An 18,592-nucleotide genomic window follows, 5' to 3' on the forward strand; every position below is an offset into this window, starting at 1 on the left:
ATGGCGGCATATATTTTATGTACCAATTACGAGTTGAGGTTGATTTGCACGCTCAATCAGCATTCGAATCTGTATATCAAATTAACACCAGGGTAACAGGTTTTATAATTTCATATTCATTGATTTAGCAGCAATTCTGAAAAAACGATCACATTGCTGATGCAAGATGAAATTTTGTGTGCAATCGTTCACAGGATACATAATTTCGTATTTTTACATGTTTTCTCAATATTGATTTAACTAATACATTATCGACTCGTGTAGTAGTAACCTGTATGGTTAACACTTTCAACTACTGGTATATCACCTAGTATCCTGTCACAATGGATTTTGCGCAAACAGCTACGACATCAATGACATCTATAGTTTCCAAAGACACATACGAATATGAATGGGAAGCACCTGCCAATTTGGATCAACTATTCCTACCAAGCCGTTTCATTCCATACCTCGTTTTTCTTGTTCTAGTGGCGTTTATTGGTACTTTAGGCAACATTCTCATCGTGTTTTCTGTGGCTCTTAATAAGAAACTACATGTCATCAGCAATGTGTTTGTGATCAACCTAGCTATTGCTGATTTAATTGTCACCGCTATCATTATTCCCTTTACCGTAGTTGGACTTTTCAACGACGCAGCTTTCTTTGACAGCTTTCCGATTGTGTGCAGTGGTCTCGGCGTTCTTGTAACTGTTACCTGCGCTTGCTCCATATGGTCAATTGTTTCAATATCACTTGAAAGATATTTACACATTTGCCATCCAGTTTGGTATCGTAAAGTTTATAATCGACGATCTGTACCATTTATTGTGTTTTGTATTTGGTTGGTAGCAGCGGCCGTTGCGCTACCTTATCTTTTTAGTTGGGGAAGCTATAGATATTACTACCGTCATCGGATCTGTTCTTGGACATCCAAGGGAAGCTACTTCTACAGCTATTATGGGATCAGTTTAGCACTGGTTGTTCCTATGATCATTATACCATACTGTTACACTCGTATCTATCTTTATGTCAAGAAATCAAAGCAACGAGTTTTGAAGCATCGTTCCGAGGCCAGTGGTAGCCCCAAAGACGACAAGAAATGGAAAGGTCATGATATAAAAATCCTCAAGACAATAGCAACAATTTGGGCAGCTTTTATGATAATGTGGGCACCATATACTTCTGATATACTGTTTAACATCTACGGCACCTGGCCAGATTGGTATATGCTGACAAGTGCCGCTCTGTGTTTAACTAACAGCTCAATTAACTTCATCATTTATGGAATTATGAATATGAATTTCCGTCGTAGTTACAGTATGATATATCACAATATATTCTGTGGAAAGTGTGGTCAACAGTTAAGCAACAATGACACCGAAGGAGCGGAGAGTATGAGCAACAGTACGGGTAGACACACTTCCGCAGTGAACCTTAACACTATCTCAAAGAGGTACTCTGCTCACGACAATATTATAACATAACATAACATCACATCACAACAAGTATTTATATATGCGCCTTTGCCTAGGGATTCAAGGCGCAAGAGAAAAGAAAACCAAAAAATTCAAAAATACAAAAAGCAATGGCAGCAAAAATTACGGAAATAAGTGAGTTTTGATCAATGACTTTATGAGTCCAGGCTGATGGCATTCTTGATTGTAGATGGTAAGCCATTCCAAAACCTTGGGGCAGCCACTGCAAAGACTCTATCCCCAGCACAAATCCTGGTGCGAGGAATGATAAAATTAACACTCTCACTGGACCTAGTACTCATAGCATGTATGAGCTCTTGATCGTGAGACAGTTGGAAATGTACTGAGGAGAGAGGCCATTCAGGGACTTGTACACAAGCGTGAGTGTCTTGAACTTGATTCTCTCATGAACTGGTAGCCAATGAAGATCTCTTAAGAGTGGGCTTACATGATCAGACTTGGGCTGTATTATTATGACAGTATGAGCAACAGTTCGGTTAGACACACATCTATTAACCTTAGCACAATCTCAGAGAGGTCCTCTGCTCATCCTAATATTTGACTTCGTTTCAAATTCGACATATTGTTTATTGGTTTGTCTGCAAAAAGCCATATAGGAACATGAACGTCAACCAACACATCGCATTCCACAGTGCCTCCTCGTGTCTAGCTGTGCATAATGCAACACGAATAATGTGCAATAGCTGCCCTGTAGATATTTGAGGATTTTTGCATTCTATTATGTACACAACTACAAAATATGACACATGGCAGCTATTGCAGATGGGGTCTTCTCAATATGTCTTCTAACTCTAAGTTGTATTGATATTATAGCATGACTGAAATAGTTTCATTTTGTTTTCTTTCTTTTTTTCTTGTAATAATTTTGTTTTTGATGGAAATAAAATAAATTTGAAAATTTGAAATTGGCACCAACCGATTTCCTTCCGTGATCACGGCTGTTCCTCTTTCAAGCCCTCGGTCACTACGATGTTAACACCATTTTCGTTGGTTTCACTCGTAAAGGAATCGTGTTGTCATGGTTTCCTTTTTTGTGAGCAAATTCAGTCGGTAATTTCAGTGACCTCGCGTAACCATTATCATTTATATTGATTGTTGTATCTTTTCGCTAGTCCGAAAACCAAATTAAGGTCGCTAATCCGAAGGGTTCTCCAGTAGTCCGAATATAGAATAAGGGTTAGTGTTAGGGTTTAGGGTTAGGGTTAGCGAGCCTTATTCTATATTCGCACTAGAGAACCTTACTTATTATTCGGACTGGCGAACCCTCGGACTAGAGAACCCGATATTCGGACTAACGAACCTTTTTTCAGAATTCGGACTAACGAATAGTTCTTTATTCATTATCAACGCCGCTTTACCAGCACGTATATCATTAATGGTGACGTCAGCAAGTCTTTTGGATCTTGGATGATCTTCAAGGACGCCAATTCCATCTTTGAACTCTAAGGACCATTTCGTTGCTGTTATATTAAAGGCCCATTCAGTGATTTGCTCATCCGGACGATCGTAAAAATCATCAAAACTCAGATTTTGGTACCTTTGTCATTGTCATAGATGGGCTAACATAGCCTGCGAGTGGTTCAGCCGAAAGCTGTGTATTTAAGACAAAATAAGACATTTTAGATGAATCTGTAATTTAGATACTGACAGTATCTAAATTAGCTACATGTATTTGAATGGGGCTTCAAGTTCGTCAGTACTGCTGTTTTCTTTGTTTTTTGCCAAATTTGTCATATCAAAAATATCAAATGACAATTTGAATGACTTATCCTTCACTTTTAAGCAATTTATAAACAATTTTAATTTTTTTACACTTGCGCTGGGATCACTGAATGGGTTTTTAAGAACTTCATCACCATATACAGCAACTGTACATTGTTAAATTTCATTTACGTTTTCACCGCCGTCGGAAGAAATTTCCAAAATGACCCCGTGTTTACTTCTGGAAGAAGGCTTCCTCTGCAGAGTGTCCTGCCCACTCATGCAAAAATCGAGTATTTTTGCGGTACTGTTTTGAAGGAACAAGCTTTCAAATGAGACCAAATTCAATACCGTACGACAAAGTAGCAAAGCTTGTTCTACGAACTTTTTGACCGCCCCTTGTAGCTTACTTTTCAAATACAAAACACGAGTGTTTCTTGGAAGTTTATAATACAATTTGCGTGACTTCTTCGCTAAGTGAACGGTTTTACGGGCTCATTAAATTGCAAGGTCTCCACGCTTTATAACAAAACGCGTTGCTCACGGGCGCATTGTCTGAGAACAGTTCTGCTCATTATGAACAACTACGGGTTTTAATTAACAAATTACTTCATTAGATAGGTAATATACACAAAAACGTTGACTTTCATGCATCGCTGACATTTCCAAGGTAGCACTGCAGAGTAATACATACTGGTGCCTTTGAAAAGAGCTGTTAAATCTATGTGGAATTAAGGAAATGAGCGTAATACTACGGTGCCCTCTCCTCAGTTAATGATGCAGTTACAAGAATCTACTTCTCTGATAGCACTACTTTCGGGCTATTATGTTGCTTTAGTATAATATTCAGAGAGGTTGTGTCAGTGCTCGAGGCTTCACGCTCGGTCCAGCCCTTCGGGCTGCTCCTGCGTTACGCGCTCGCTAAGTCCGCGAGGGCCACAGATTGCGGCTATTTCTCTGATTACTTACATGTATTCAATTTTACCAATTGAGCGGCTCCTTTCAGAACCATCATTCATAAGGAGCAACAAATATTTTAGCATCTGATGAAGACATCAAATTTTCATAAACGTAGTCTTCAAAATGACATTACAAATAAACAAAAACACAATCAAGAATTAATTTTCTCCCTCTGTTCCTCCCTGATCTCTCATCCTCTTCCCTTTCCCTCTTTCAACTGTCCCTCTAGTTCTAGTACTTCCTCCTCAACTGCGGAGAAACATAAAAGCTGAGATGGATCTTAAATTTCGCAAGTTTAATCAAATGAAAGCAATAATTCCATTCGTACATGACTATACGAAGTATTTTATTTTCGCTGTCTACAATTTGCGCGCTGTGGAATACTTTATAATTTGTACAAAATATGTATTGTAAAACATGCACATTTGGCTAATCAAGTTTGAAACAAAGATGATCCTCAGTGTAAAGGCTTGAATAGTTTAGTTGATTAGGGCATATACTGTACGGTGTACACGCAATGCTGATCGCTTGTTCGAATCCCGCCCACAGCCCGATTTTTCCATGCTCTCCAGAATAATATTAATGACGAGCTGATGATTATGTTGTTTTCACATCATTGTCGACTTATTCATCAACGCATGTTAACCTAGGGTTATAAATACGTCGATTTAACTGTATAAAATACTATGAGGCAAGAATATCCGACAAAGTATTGCCAAATACATCTCATCTGAATGTCAACATATTGCCCGCTTTTTGTTCAATCACTATTAAAATTTGGTTCGACATCAGCATCCTCTGCATTAATAAGCAATGGTGATTTTTCATCGTGTGCTATTGAAGAAGTTTCTTTATTTTTATTTCGAGCTTTTGTAAGGTCGTCATCGCCTGGTGCTTTAAGGTGCTTCCACGATATTGCTACCATGATCTGAAGAATAAAATCATCCAACAAAAATAGCAGTAAAAGTATAGCAGTAAAAGTAAAAACAAAAACACAACAAAAACAAAACAAGGGTATAATGATGATAATTATCTAAATCTTTCATACACTCCTAGATAGCGACAACCAATCAGAGCAAACGTTAATAAATTACTAGCCGTGCATAAATATTGTTGATTGCCCGGGCGCGCTCTCCGCGTTTCAGACGCGTTCATTTTTCTTACGGGTGGATGCATTTATGCTTGCATTTTCCAACATTTTTAGTGACACCCCCACACACCATGCATAATTCCATCTCTGTATACAGATGTTATTTATATGAGGTGTAGTGAACAATGGAAAGCGTCCCTTCTCACCACCAATGCTCGTATGAGGGGTTCGGAGTACTCTCTAGATTATTTTAACGAGTTCGTCTATATCATTATGATGAGGAGTAAATTCAAACGCAGATTCAAAATTCTTAATCTAATAGATTCAAATTTAACTAATCTGAAATAGATTATAATTGAAATTTTTTAATATCTTAATGTGGATTTTTCTCTATTTTACTTACAGCTATCATAACAAAAAGAATCAACATGACCCCAACCATAATATACCCCATCATGACTGCTCCACCAGCCCATAGCGGCCCCAAGATGGTTGCTATACCGCCAACTGAGCGTCTGATGCCCTGGGTTAAACCTTGGAGAGCAAAACCAGTAGCAGAAATATTTTAGGCACTTGAGGCATATTTTCTTTTCAGTTTTGAGGCATATATCAACCCGTTCTCTCACGACCGTATCAGCCTACCCCAAACCAGCCCTTTCTCTGTCTCTATCTCTGCTTCACTCTCTCTTTCTCCCTTCTCCCTCTCTCTCCCTTCTCTTTCTCTCTTAGCAGGTAAATGTGGTAATTTTGTGAAGCGAAATTATGATATCATCGATTATTTGGTATTTACAATTCAAATATAAATAATGTTTACCTTGACTTGATTCGCTTACTAATTTTGAATAGAGTGAAACAATCGCAACTCCACAGAATGCCAAGCCAGCTATTTGTGTGATAAATGCCACTACAAACCAGCCCATATTAGCACTTCTGTTGTCTATAGAAAGAAATAATACATTGCAGCCAAAAGCTATACGATATTCTGGTATTAATGTTAATGTTATACTTTAAAATACTTATCTTAATTGTTTGGGCCATTTCACGAAATGTTTAACAATACTTCGCAAGTTGCACAATCCGTCGTATAAACCTTACCTGGGTTTTTAATGCGATACAATATGCGCTACAATGGCTTAAAAAAACTTTGTTGACAGACATGACACAATAAATAAAATATCATGCATATTAAATAAGAGAAACACCCGGTAATTCTGAGTACAAGTTCGCTGATTTAACTCTTAAATCAGAAGTAAAATCAGAATGACTAGCTACATACAAGGGTCGGTTAGTATGTAATAAGAGTTGACTTGTGACGTCATATGTGGATTGTTTTCATGGCATTTCTCGATGATTACGTAAACACTGTACCTTTGTCTTTCAAACAACACATTTAAAAATTATATATCACACACATGATTACGTAACAGCATTAGCATAAAATCAATGGTCTAGAGTCACCTGCTGAAAATGAGTCGTATAAGAGGCTGAAATGAGGTATTGTTGTATATTTTAAACCATGTTTGTTGGGCTGTAAAGGTTTTAGTTTATTTAAAATATGGTCAAATATGTTTTATTTTTGACAAAAACAAGTTTCCTTGCCAGTTCTAATCCCCAAACATTAAAACTAGAAAATATTTGAATACGTGATTAAAATATAACTGTTATTCAACTATTGTTACATTTATACAAAAAGTAGTGGTACAGAGAGAGAGGCCATCGTTTGAATGAGAAATTTATTTTTAAAACTTTTCTGTTCATTTGAGGTTCAGATCATTCATAAAAATTCATATGAATATTTAAATTAAAATTTTCATAGCATTTTGTAATATTTTAGGCCCTATTTACATGGAATTTTGCCATTTTCGTGCATTTCCAGCATGTTGTATCGGTCATCCCACCTACGCATGCGCAGATTGTTGTTTCATTTGCACCAGTTATCATTGTACTGATTACCAGCTCTCACACGTGACCAGTCATTATATTTTAATCTGTTTCATTTTGGTGATAATCAATGTCATTTATAATAACTGCTTTATCATTTTCGTCATTTTTGCAGAATATCATTGTTGAATTTCCCAGACGTCCCATTTCCTCCCAAGTTTAATGGCAAGGCTCATATTTTACTAAAAGCAAACTGAGGATCCCTGCCTAAAACTAGCAATATTCACCTTGTACTTTTGCTGTTATCGGATATTTTAAACACGTGCCTTTGCTGTAATTTAAAAGGCCCGCCTTTTTGCGTGATTTTGCAGTGTCTATAGTCTATTGACTTTATGCTAATGATGTTACGTAATCATGCGTGTGATGTAATTTTTACATGTGTTGTTTAAAAGACAAAGGTACAGTGTTTATGTGATCATTGAGAAATGCCATGAAAACAATCCATATATGACGTCACAAGACAACTCTTATTACATACTGACCCACCCTCGTGTGTGTAATTTTCAGTAATAGAAAGATCCCACAAATATTATTTTCTGTTGGAGCTTGTTGGCATGGTCTATTGTTAAGGGTTATGTGGTAAAAAGGGTCATGTCAATATTTATGCTGCAAAATTGTCAACAAATAAAGTTACTCCGATTTTCATCAATATTTGGAACGAATTATTCCCGATTAGCACTAGGTGCCCTGTGAGCAATGTATTTTAGTCCGTTCAAACTAGTGGGTCCGTTGTACACCACATTTCGCCATACTGCATTTTAAAAACGCTTGCTGTTAGAATAAGAAAAATTTTAATTGTAATTATTGCACAGGTCACGGAAGCCCTGTGACCTTTCCGGAAAAAGCCGAGTGGCAGGTTTTTCAAATAAATATTTTCTGTGTAAAAACTGTACCATCAGATAGGTAATGGAATATATGAATATTAACTGTACATCTATCATAACAATTTTTGATAACAACTTGCGTCACAATTGATCTACTATAGAAGGTAGAGAATTAATTTCAATCTTATATACGCCATTTTTTTTTTTTTAATTAACTGAAAATAAATTCTGTAAAAACGGTATTTTTTTAATGTAATATTGACATTATATATATATAGACCCCGCAAAAGATTACCGCTTTGTTGTTATGATAATCTAATCTTTTGATTTCGTAAATAAAATTAGGGTCTAATGTGGATTCTGGATGCAAACTGGAACAATCCAATGCCTTGTCAAAAGCATTCACTTCAAAATGGAGTTCGGATGCACTTCGTAATACAACTTCCGCCAAGAGCACGTGGCCGAAATCAAAATCGATTTTATGTATTGTGTATGTATCATAGGACGCTCGTATTAATTGTCTCTATGCGCTTGAGAATTCAACAATATAAATAATGGTAGCTCTATTATAATATACATTAATGTTTTAAGCCAATAAAATTCCAAAATATAATACGTTTTCTGCCTTTGCTTGTCACGTGGTAGGCCTATGTTGAAGTTGCGATTATATGTTCAAATAAGTTTCAAATGGATAAGTGGCCGAGTGGTCTAAGGCGCTAGGCTCATAGAGTACTAAACGGTGCGCCGTGAGTACGAACCCCGCCTCTGCCAAACTTTAAAAGCAGTAAATTAAAATTGTACTTTTTTTTAATTTCATATTTGGGAAATGTGACTGGGAGAATTTATGTATGGCGTGGAGTGGTGTGGGTCCGTTGAGTGTGGTATAGCGGTATTAAACACGGTAAAGTTAAAGCGAACATAGCCATGATAGCTGGTTCTACCATAGATTTTAATATCTATGGTTCTACCCGAGTCCCGAAAGGCATCTTCCACCGTTCCAGGCATGACAAGTGTGTATATCAGGATGTACAGTTTACCAATCATGACAATATTAGACACTTACGGTGTGGAGCCTGAGGATAGACAATGAGAAGTAAAATAAGAGGAAACATCTCCATCAGAAACCCAGCTGCTATCAGCCATCTATCTGTAACACGTTTACTGAGAATCTTGACGAGAATAAAACAGAATATGACCTGGGTGGAAAACATTTCATAAATGTTAAATACAGTGAAGAGGTCTGGATATTACATGATCAAGTTTATCATATGACGTGTTCATACACAATCAGCTGACAATCATGAAACGCCATTATTAACTATTAATCCATCCACCCTGCCGGATTTACCATTGGGCCAGCACACTTGCCACGCGCATCCAAAAAACACCTATGTTTTGGGCCAAAATATGCGCGCTTTGATTGTTTCTTCAATTTTTCTGCTCAATTTAACATACTACGAAAATAGCTGCTAATGCCGGTATAATTTTAAGTAACGGTTGAGGTTGATTTGCACGCTCAATCAGGACTCCAGTCTGTTTATCCATGGAAATAGTAGATCAAATTAACACAATAGTAACAGGGTTTAAAATTTCATATTATTCTGGAAAACTATCGCATTGCTGATGTTAGATGACATTTTGTGTGCGATTGTTCACACAATTTCGTATTTTCAATTATGATTTTACGAATACATTATATCGACTTGTATAATAGTAGCCTGTATGGTCAACACATGCTGGTTATCAACATCGTAAAGTATCTTGTCACAATCATGACAATGGATATTGCGCAAACAGCTACGGCATCCATAGTTTTTCAAGACACATACGAATATGAATCGGAAACTTTTTTGGTTCAACTATTCCTACCAATCCGTTTCATTCCATACCTCGTTTTTCTTGTTCTAATGCCGTTTATTGGTACTTTAGGCAACATTCTCATCGTGTTTTCTGTGGCTCTTAATAAGAAACAACAAGTCATCAGCAATGTGTTTGTGAGCAACCTAGCTATTGCTGATTTAATTGTCACCGCTGTCATTATTCCCTTTACCGCAGTTGGACTTTTCAATGACGCAGCTTTCTTTGACAGCTTTTCGATTGTGTGCAGTGGTCTCGGCGTTCTTGTTACTGTTACTTGCACTGGCTCAATATGGCCAATTGTTTCAATATCTCTTGAAAGATATTTACACATCTGTCATCCAGTTTGGTATCGGAAAGTTTATAATCGACGATCTGTGCCATTTATTGTGTTTTGTATTTGGTTGGTAGCAGCGATCGTTGCGCTACCTTACCTTTTTAGTTGGGGAAGCTATAGATATTACTACCGTCATCGGATCTGTTCTTGGACATCCAAGGGAAGCTACTTCTACAGCTATTATGGGATCAGTTTAGCACTGGTTGATCTACGGAATCTGCTAGCCAGATTGGTGTATGCTGACAAATGCCACTCTGTGTTTAGCTAACAGCTCAATTAACTTCATCATTTATCATGTTTATGGAATTATGAATATGAATTTCCGTCGTAGTTACAGTGTGACATATCACAATATATTCAGTGGAAAATGCGGTAAATAATTAAACGATAATGACACCGAAGGAGTGGACAGTATGAGCAACAGTGCGGTTAGACACACTTCTATTAACTAATAACATTATCTCAGGGAAACACTCTGCTCATGCCAATATTTGATTTCGTCTCAAAGTTTGTATGCAATAAAAGCCATATGGGAACATGAACATCCAGCAACTCATCGTATTACGTGCCTCCTTTGAAAACAAAGGTTATAAAAAGCATAGGGTGATTTTGATGATCCTAATCACATCTGCCAGAACTTATTAGGCCACTTTTAGTAATTGCTTGTGTATCATTTGTGGAAGTGGCTTTGATAGTATACAACGTGATGAAATGAGTTTGTTACTTCTCTAAATTGAATACCAGATACCTCGACACCGCATAGGCAGTACATAATGCTGTTCTCTATTTCTCCAAAATCCATCAATAACTGAGCCATTGGTGTTAATGCAGTCTGCAAACATAAATGTGAAAAAATCTGAATTGAATTATGTAAGGGTAAACACATCATGGTCAAGCTTCTGTATACTATGAATCTACACATGGCCCAAACGCTATATCCGCGAAGATGTTGGTCTAAACATCAAAAATGCGACCGAAAGTTCTATAATTGTCCGAATTACACTCTCAGTGTCATAAACAAAACTTAATTTTGATATTGGGATATTGTGAAGGGTCTGATATTTAGGCTTCAATAAGATTATATTGTCATGCTTTTCACATTCAATAGCAATAACGATAAAAACGAGCGCAATGGCAAAACGGGATTTACACAGCCCGCCCTCTATGGTCATTATAATACAAAAAGGACCGGTTTTGGCTATTTGAGATTCGTCAATATGCTGTAATCATGACGAAACATGAAACCATATAAGGAAACGATGTAATCTTGTACGTCAAAATCAGGCAATTCTTGTTACACGTCGACATGGTGATATTTCAACACAACATTTAGCAAATAAATGTATAGCATGGTGATTTTGATTCTGATCATAAAGCACTAATTTGTGATTTGAGAGTTTTTTGTCACTTAATCATGTAAATATTACAAATTCATATATTTTCATTTATAAATTACAAGCTATCTTAACTATATTGTTAAGTTTACAATTATATATTAGTTACACGTTGATACGCATCACAGTAGATACGTTACCAAGAAACGTCCGATTCCTAAAAAACGTGTCACAAATTATCTAACCTCTACTATACTCCAAACAATATCTAATAAAACTATCCTTTGATATATTCAATTATCAGTTAACTTACTCACCTCCATGCACATCTTTTCGAAGAAAAATACAAACTGAGCCCACAAAAGGACAATAACCTCTTCTTTTAGGAATTCTGTAAAAGGAGGATGTATAATAGGTCTACCTTATAAGAGATTCATTGTGGAGCAATCTAAATGGATTTTAGAATACAGCCGTCACTGAATTTCTGAATCCTGTGAAATTTGCATTTTAACAACTAACAAGGCATCACGTCATACATCGTCGTGATCGCTTACTACACGGTTAAAAAAAGAGTTTTAGGCCGTGATATTATGACCTGACTGAAAAGAAAAAAGTTTCATTTTCTTTTCTTTTTTTTTCTTGTAATAATTTTGCTTTTGAAATGAAAATAAATTTGAAAATTTGAAAACGGGACCAACAAACAAACAAGCAAACAAACCATCCTTCCATGACCACGGTTGTTCCTCTTTCAAGCCCTCTGTCGATGCGATGTTAGCAACATTTTCATTGGTTTCATTCATAGAGGGAATCGGGCTGTCATGAGTTCCTCTATCATGAGCAAATTCAGTCGGTAATTTCAGTGACCTCTCGTAACCATTGTCTTTTTGATTTGCTATATCTTCATCGTAAAGAGAATCAGCTGACTCTTGTTGTAATTTATGTTGTTGTTGCTGCTGCAGAAGTTCAGGTAAAGTTGGCAGGTCGAAATAAAAGAATATAAAGAAGAGCTCTGCCAGGATCCATAATATGAACATGAACAACTACGGGCATTAAGAAACAACATAGCTTCATTAGATCTATATATATTATATAGTGTCAAAAATTAAAATGTATATAGATTACTTTAAAAGTAAAGGATCAGTCATTTAAATTGTCATTAGGTATTTCTTGAATAACAAAACAACAAAACAAAAAAAAACAAAAACAAGAAAAAAAACCAAGAAAAACAAAACAAACAAAAACAGATAAAACAAAAACGAAACAGCAAAAATGAAATAAGTGGAGTTAACCACTAGCAGGCTATGTTAGCACATCTATGACACTAACAAAGGTGCGAAAATCTGAACTTTGATGATTTTTACGATCCTCCGGATAAGCGAATCACTGAATGGACCTATAAAGCGATATTGTAACATTTGCTGATGAGGATGCCTCAATATTTTTCTCTTTTTTTATATGATTGTAATGTATATTCTTTATTAAATCAACATACCCTGCAAAAATCAAGACAGGGTGCTGTAGTTTTGTCAAAATCTGAGATTTTGAATAAAGTGCAGGAACCGTCGTTTAATTATTACAATTAGTCGAACGCGTGCGAGATGTTTATAACACAGTACGTACATGACGTGCGGGACAGTCATACACACATCAAAGGACTGTGCCGTAGCACGACCGTCGAAGTGACACGCATTGGCGACATAGGCGATGGTAGTAAATTCCATTTTCTTTGCTTTACCTCAGTTGGTCGGCTCAAAATTGAAAGGGAACATATTATGTAAAAGCTAATATTTTACGGAAAAGAAATACTAATCTATTTTTTTATGGAAATGTTAGTTGTTACAACATGGTTTTAAATATATCAAATTTTACCGATTGAACAACGGCTCTTTTCAAAACCAAGATTCATTAGGAACTTTGCAAACCTCGTAAGTCAACAACACCGTACAAAATTTAGTCTCCAATGAAGACCGTACATAAACAAAAGTCAACAAAATGAAATTAAAGATAAACAAAAACACTGCGCTATATATAGGAAGCAACATAAAGGCTTGCACATTACCCCCGGACTCGTGAACTGGTTGACTTCGAATGGTCCAATCCAGAAATGAATTTTCACAAGAAAAAGATTAAATCCCGGCCCAAGGAGAAGACCAACTTGTTTTGCTGCTAATGCTAAAGATATTGCTGACGCCCTATCTTCCTCATGTGTGGATCTTGATATTTGAGCAAAAATCGTCGATTGTACTCCCGCACCTACACCTGGAAATATAGCGTATTTCGTACACATTATTTGTTCGTTCACTTTTTTTAGGGTTACTTATATTGTAACAGCATCATGTCACTTATTGTAATGTCGCCCTGATTTCTTGTATCGTGTATTATATCGTGTCATCTATTAGCACAAGTTGCGGGCGGAATATAACAAGATGCTGTTATAATTACTTCGGCTTTTAATGTCAAAATATACTTACCAGCTACTAGTCTGCTTAACAATAGAAACCACAGATTGAACCCCATGAAGTACATAAAATTACCTGAAGTAAAGATAATAATATTATGGAGATGGTTGGTTTCTTTTGTTGACAAAAGGCTGCTCTGCTTAAATGACATAACGTCTGTTATTTGACAAAATTTGTATTCCGCCGGTGATGTTATCTCTTCAATTGAAGAATAATAAGTCTACTTCTTCTTTTAGTGCCTACGACATGCCTTCGAGTGTTTTGCGTTCTTGTGGGGGTGGGTGGGGGTGTGTTGGGGGGGTGCGAGAGTGGTCTGTTTATCACGCTGTTGCTTTCAGCAACATCCTTTGTTGTTATTTTATGATGAAAATGAATTTAAAAATGAATAGAATCGAATTTAAAAATGTGATGTATAAATATATTATTGCACTGGAAATTTTACGAAACTCATTACCTATAATTTCAAACAAATTGGCTATAACGATGAGTATTTTGGTTCTGCGCAATTTATCCTGTATCGTTCCAAAGATTGGCGCCACCAAGAGTCCTGAGAAACTAAATGCAGATAAGACGATCCCGAGGTATGAAGGAGAACCGCCTAAATCCTGAATATAAAGGTATAGGCTTGGCATAATAATGGCTGTACAGCAAAGGGAAATAGAAAAATTAATTGATTAGAACTCATGTGTATTAAAGAAATGTCAGTAATAGCACAGAACTGATGATTCATAGGACGCTTTCTTTAATTTCCTTAGAAATTTTGACTTTTTGTCGGAAATCATCGACTTGTGTCAAAAAAAAGTGGATTTTTCACAAGTGCACTTTTGGTGGATAGGTGTGCGTCGCACGGTCGCGCCCACCTGGCCATGGCTACGGACTGGCCTGGCTATTAATTAGTATCTTAAACCATCAACAAGTGCGCTAACCAATCATGATTAAATCAACACAAGAATATCAAACATGTACATCATTACAACAAATCTGCATGTTGTTGTTTAATAGAATATTGAGCAACCTGATAAAGAACTCTATTGAATTTAAAATAAGACCTGGCTTGAAGACCAACTCCCCATTTACAACTAAAATTCAAAAAATAAAACATTATTAACCATTTCAACTCTAAATTCAAAGCTAATATAATAAAACCACACTAACCATATTCCACGCCACCGAGGAAGAAAAACAACCCAGTAGCAATAATGGTCAAGCGCTTCTTGGATTTGTATTCCATTGTTACTGTGGGGGAAATCATGCATAGAAACAATAAATAAACATAAACATTAAAATTTATTAAAAACAAGCCTTTGAAGATGGAGAAAATTATAACATCTGCAATTTTGAAATATTGAAAACACAAACGTCATGACTGTGATGCATAGAATATCATGCTAAATACTTACCAAGCGTGAAACTTCGTAAATCAAGCCTCTACAAATGAATCGAACTGCCAATGTAAGCTCCCGCACTTGAACGTTTTGTTTGTTTATTTGAATTACCAACTACGTTTGATCTTTCTTTTTTTTACAAACTCTTTGTATTGGAACGGAAGTCACGATGTACCTTTATCATTAGTCGAATGCCGAGCTGTTTTGGTCCACACTTATTGGATGAGATCAAATTCCATTTGATCAAAGTTCCTTTTGCGTCTTATATAGCCTTGTTGTTGACAAACAAAAAGTTCAAGCAACTTTAGTATAACCTTTGATATCATGGAAATACTCATTTCAAGATAACTTGATTAACTTAGATGGACGTGATAAACGAAGAGAGCCAAAATGCAAAAGGATAATGGGTATGGTTATGCAGACATACATACACAGAAACACCCTCATACAGAAATGGTATGATATGCATATCATACACACAGCAATGGGTATGATATGCAGACATACACACACAGAAATGGGTATGATATGTAGATAAACACACACAGAAATGGGTATGATAATGCAGACATACACACACAGAAATGGTATGATATGCATATCATACACACAGAAATGGGTATGATATGTAGACAAACACACACAGAAATGGGTATGATATGCAGACAAACACACACAGAAATGGTATGATATACAGCCTTATACACACAGAAATGGTATGATATGCAGACATACGCACACAGATATGGTATCATCCTACAGAGATAAATGGTATGATGTACAGAGTATACACAGACAGAAAAGGTATGATTATGCAGACACCCCCACACAGAAATGGTACAGGGTGTCCCAAAAAAAAGAGGCCCCTCATTGCGCCCTCTTTTTCTCCTATTTTTGAAAAGTTGATCAAATTTTGCCATTGAGCCATATTTTTCTTCTTTTTCAGAAAAGTTGATCAAGTATATGTTGGTATGTAAAGAAGCCTTTACCCGTTAGCTTTAATAAACCGAAACAATTATTTTCAATCGGCTCATAACTTTTGAAGATATGCCCTTTTAAAGAATTGAATCCGTTTTTCACTCTGTCCACGGAGGAGGTTTGGTTACTTCAAAGATTGAAAAGTGCATAAATCATGCATGAATATAAAACATTCCTCGATGATAACTTTATAAAATGACAACTTTATTTTAGGGAATGGGCTTTACCGGTGGGCTTATGGGTTATGGATTTTGATAAGTGTCATTAATTTGGGCGAAATTGATGTGGGATGGGACTTCTTTTGCTATACTTGCAATTACTTATGTTTTCTTGGTTATTTTATGCCCTTTTGTTTTATTATGTTTCTTACTTTCTTACTGGAATAAAAGGTAGCCCTGAAAAGGGCTGTTTAGTTTGTCTTTGGTTCTTTTGAAGTGAGTTTACTGTGCTGCTCTGCCCTCTACCTGGTTGCCTTCTTGACGAATACATGTTTCAGCCCTCCCAGCAAACACAAAAACGTTTTAAAAACGTTTTAAATAAGTTGTATTTTGGCTTTTGGTTTAGGTAAAAACGTTTTAGTAACAATAAAATGTCGGGTTATATAAAGGTCATGATGACGTTTTAAAACGTTTTGTATGAAAACACACTACAACAATATTTTTAAATGTTTTCAAAAAATGTTATTGTAAACTATTTTTGCAAACATTTTTGCCAAATATTGTGTCAATACTTAAATAACATTATGTTAAAATATTTGAACCCAGCAAACACAGAAATGTTCTTAAAATGTTTTTTCAAAACCTTTTAATAACATTTAAATGTCGGTTATATAAATGTCATGAAAACGTTTTTAAAACGTTATTGCAAATATTTTGGGCAAACATTTTTCGCAAAATATTTTTTTAACTCCAAAATAACATTCTGTTTAGAATGTTTTGTATCAAGTTTTCAAGAATGTTTTTGGAATGTTATTAAAACGTTTTATACCCTTTATATAACCCGACATTTAAACGTTTTCTGTAAATCATTTTTGTTTGCTGAGCAGTAGCTTATCAAAGAATTTTTTTAATGTTATGAAAACGTTTTATACTCTTAATATACTCTTTATATAACCCGACATTTAAACGTTTTCTGGCAACCTTTTATAACCTTTTGCGAATGATGTCGAAAACGTTTTGTGTTTGCTGGGCTAGTCCTCATTGCATCAATTGCGCTGCGTACCATCCTTGTGCGCCGGATACTTGCGAATGCAGCAGTAATACGGTCGCGAAGATCTTGGAGGCTAGCTGGTGGTCCTCGCTCATAGACGTCGCTTTGGATTTTGCCCCAAAGGAAAAAATTAAGCGGTGTGAGGTTTTTAACCTTTTTTTTTCATTTAATCTTTGATGTAGCCAAACTTCATCTGTGGAGGGCATATCTTCAAAAGTTATGAGCCGATTGGAAATAATTGTTTCAGTTTATTAAAGCTAACGGGTAAAGACTTCTTTACATACCAACATATACTTATATAACAACAGACGTTTTACTGGCACAGGGATTTGCACTCCTACATGTAATACAGATCATTGATTGCTGTATTAATCCGTGGAACGGTTTAAAATGAGGTAGTCTCGTAAAATGATTATATCAAGAACGGAGTGATCAAATGGTCAAAATTCAAAAAGTATTCAAAGTACGTGATAGCTGATTTATTCCTCAAAAGCATCAAATATTCAGTAATGTTTCTTTCGGCCATTAAAATACCCCCGTTTCCGTCGATTCATTCTTTAAGGAACACCCTGTATATAAATGGGATGGAAATGACACCCCTTATATCAAGCCATATATAACCCATTCACTATGACACTTGAGTGGTCCCGGAATTTGATGTCTCATGGTCTGATTGTCTGAATATAATTTTTATTTATTCTCATAGCCAATGTTGAGTCTGATTGATAAAGTCCGGTATATAGCGAACAAATCACCAGGATATTCATAAAATCTCATGTAAATATGCCTTTGTGAAATAGCAGCTTGCTCGTCTGGTTTAGGAAAGAGCAAACCATAAAAACAATATTCAAAATCGCGTAGGACGTGTTTTCTCTCATTGTATCCTCGATGTGGATTTTCCCCTTTCGCTCTACTTTTTGAAACAACAACTAATGAAAATATCATCAATTCATTTCCTTCATAGACTGGAAATTGACTTTATTAATGAGGTGTACATTCTATCCCGCATAGCTGAAACAGGTATCTGATACACTGTTTCCTG

General features: G+C 36.0%; 2 protein-coding genes across 2 annotated transcripts; one reads left to right on the forward strand and one right to left on the reverse strand.

Moving 5' to 3' along the window:
- The first annotated feature begins 323 nt into the window (after window positions 1–323).
- Window positions 324–1,463, forward strand: LOC140151757 (melatonin receptor type 1A-like). The gene has a single exon (XM_072174093.1). The coding sequence runs from the start codon at window positions 324–326 to the stop codon at window positions 1,461–1,463; it is 1,140 nt and encodes a 379-aa protein (XP_072030194.1).
- Window positions 1,464–4,597: 3,134 nt separating this feature from the next.
- Window positions 4,598–15,230, reverse strand: LOC140151758 (major facilitator superfamily domain-containing protein 8-like). Its single transcript, XM_072174095.1, has 11 exons — window positions 15,134–15,230; window positions 14,433–14,618; window positions 13,991–14,053; window positions 13,579–13,778; window positions 12,238–12,559; window positions 11,837–11,910; window positions 10,910–11,017; window positions 9,055–9,187; window positions 6,041–6,163; window positions 5,630–5,760; window positions 4,598–5,064 (listed from the first exon to the last, which is right to left on the reverse strand). Exons 1-11 carry the CDS (start codon window positions 15,228–15,230, stop codon window positions 4,897–4,899), a joined length of 1,605 nt encoding a protein of 534 aa, XP_072030196.1. The 3' UTR covers window positions 4,598–4,896.
- Between the last annotated feature and the right edge of the window lie 3,362 nt (window positions 15,231–18,592).

The sequence above is a fragment of the Amphiura filiformis genome, chromosome 5 (assembly GCF_039555335.1).
Source record: "Amphiura filiformis chromosome 5, Afil_fr2py, whole genome shotgun sequence".
NCBI classification, from domain to species: Eukaryota; Metazoa; Echinodermata; class Ophiuroidea; order Amphilepidida; family Amphiuridae; genus Amphiura; species Amphiura filiformis.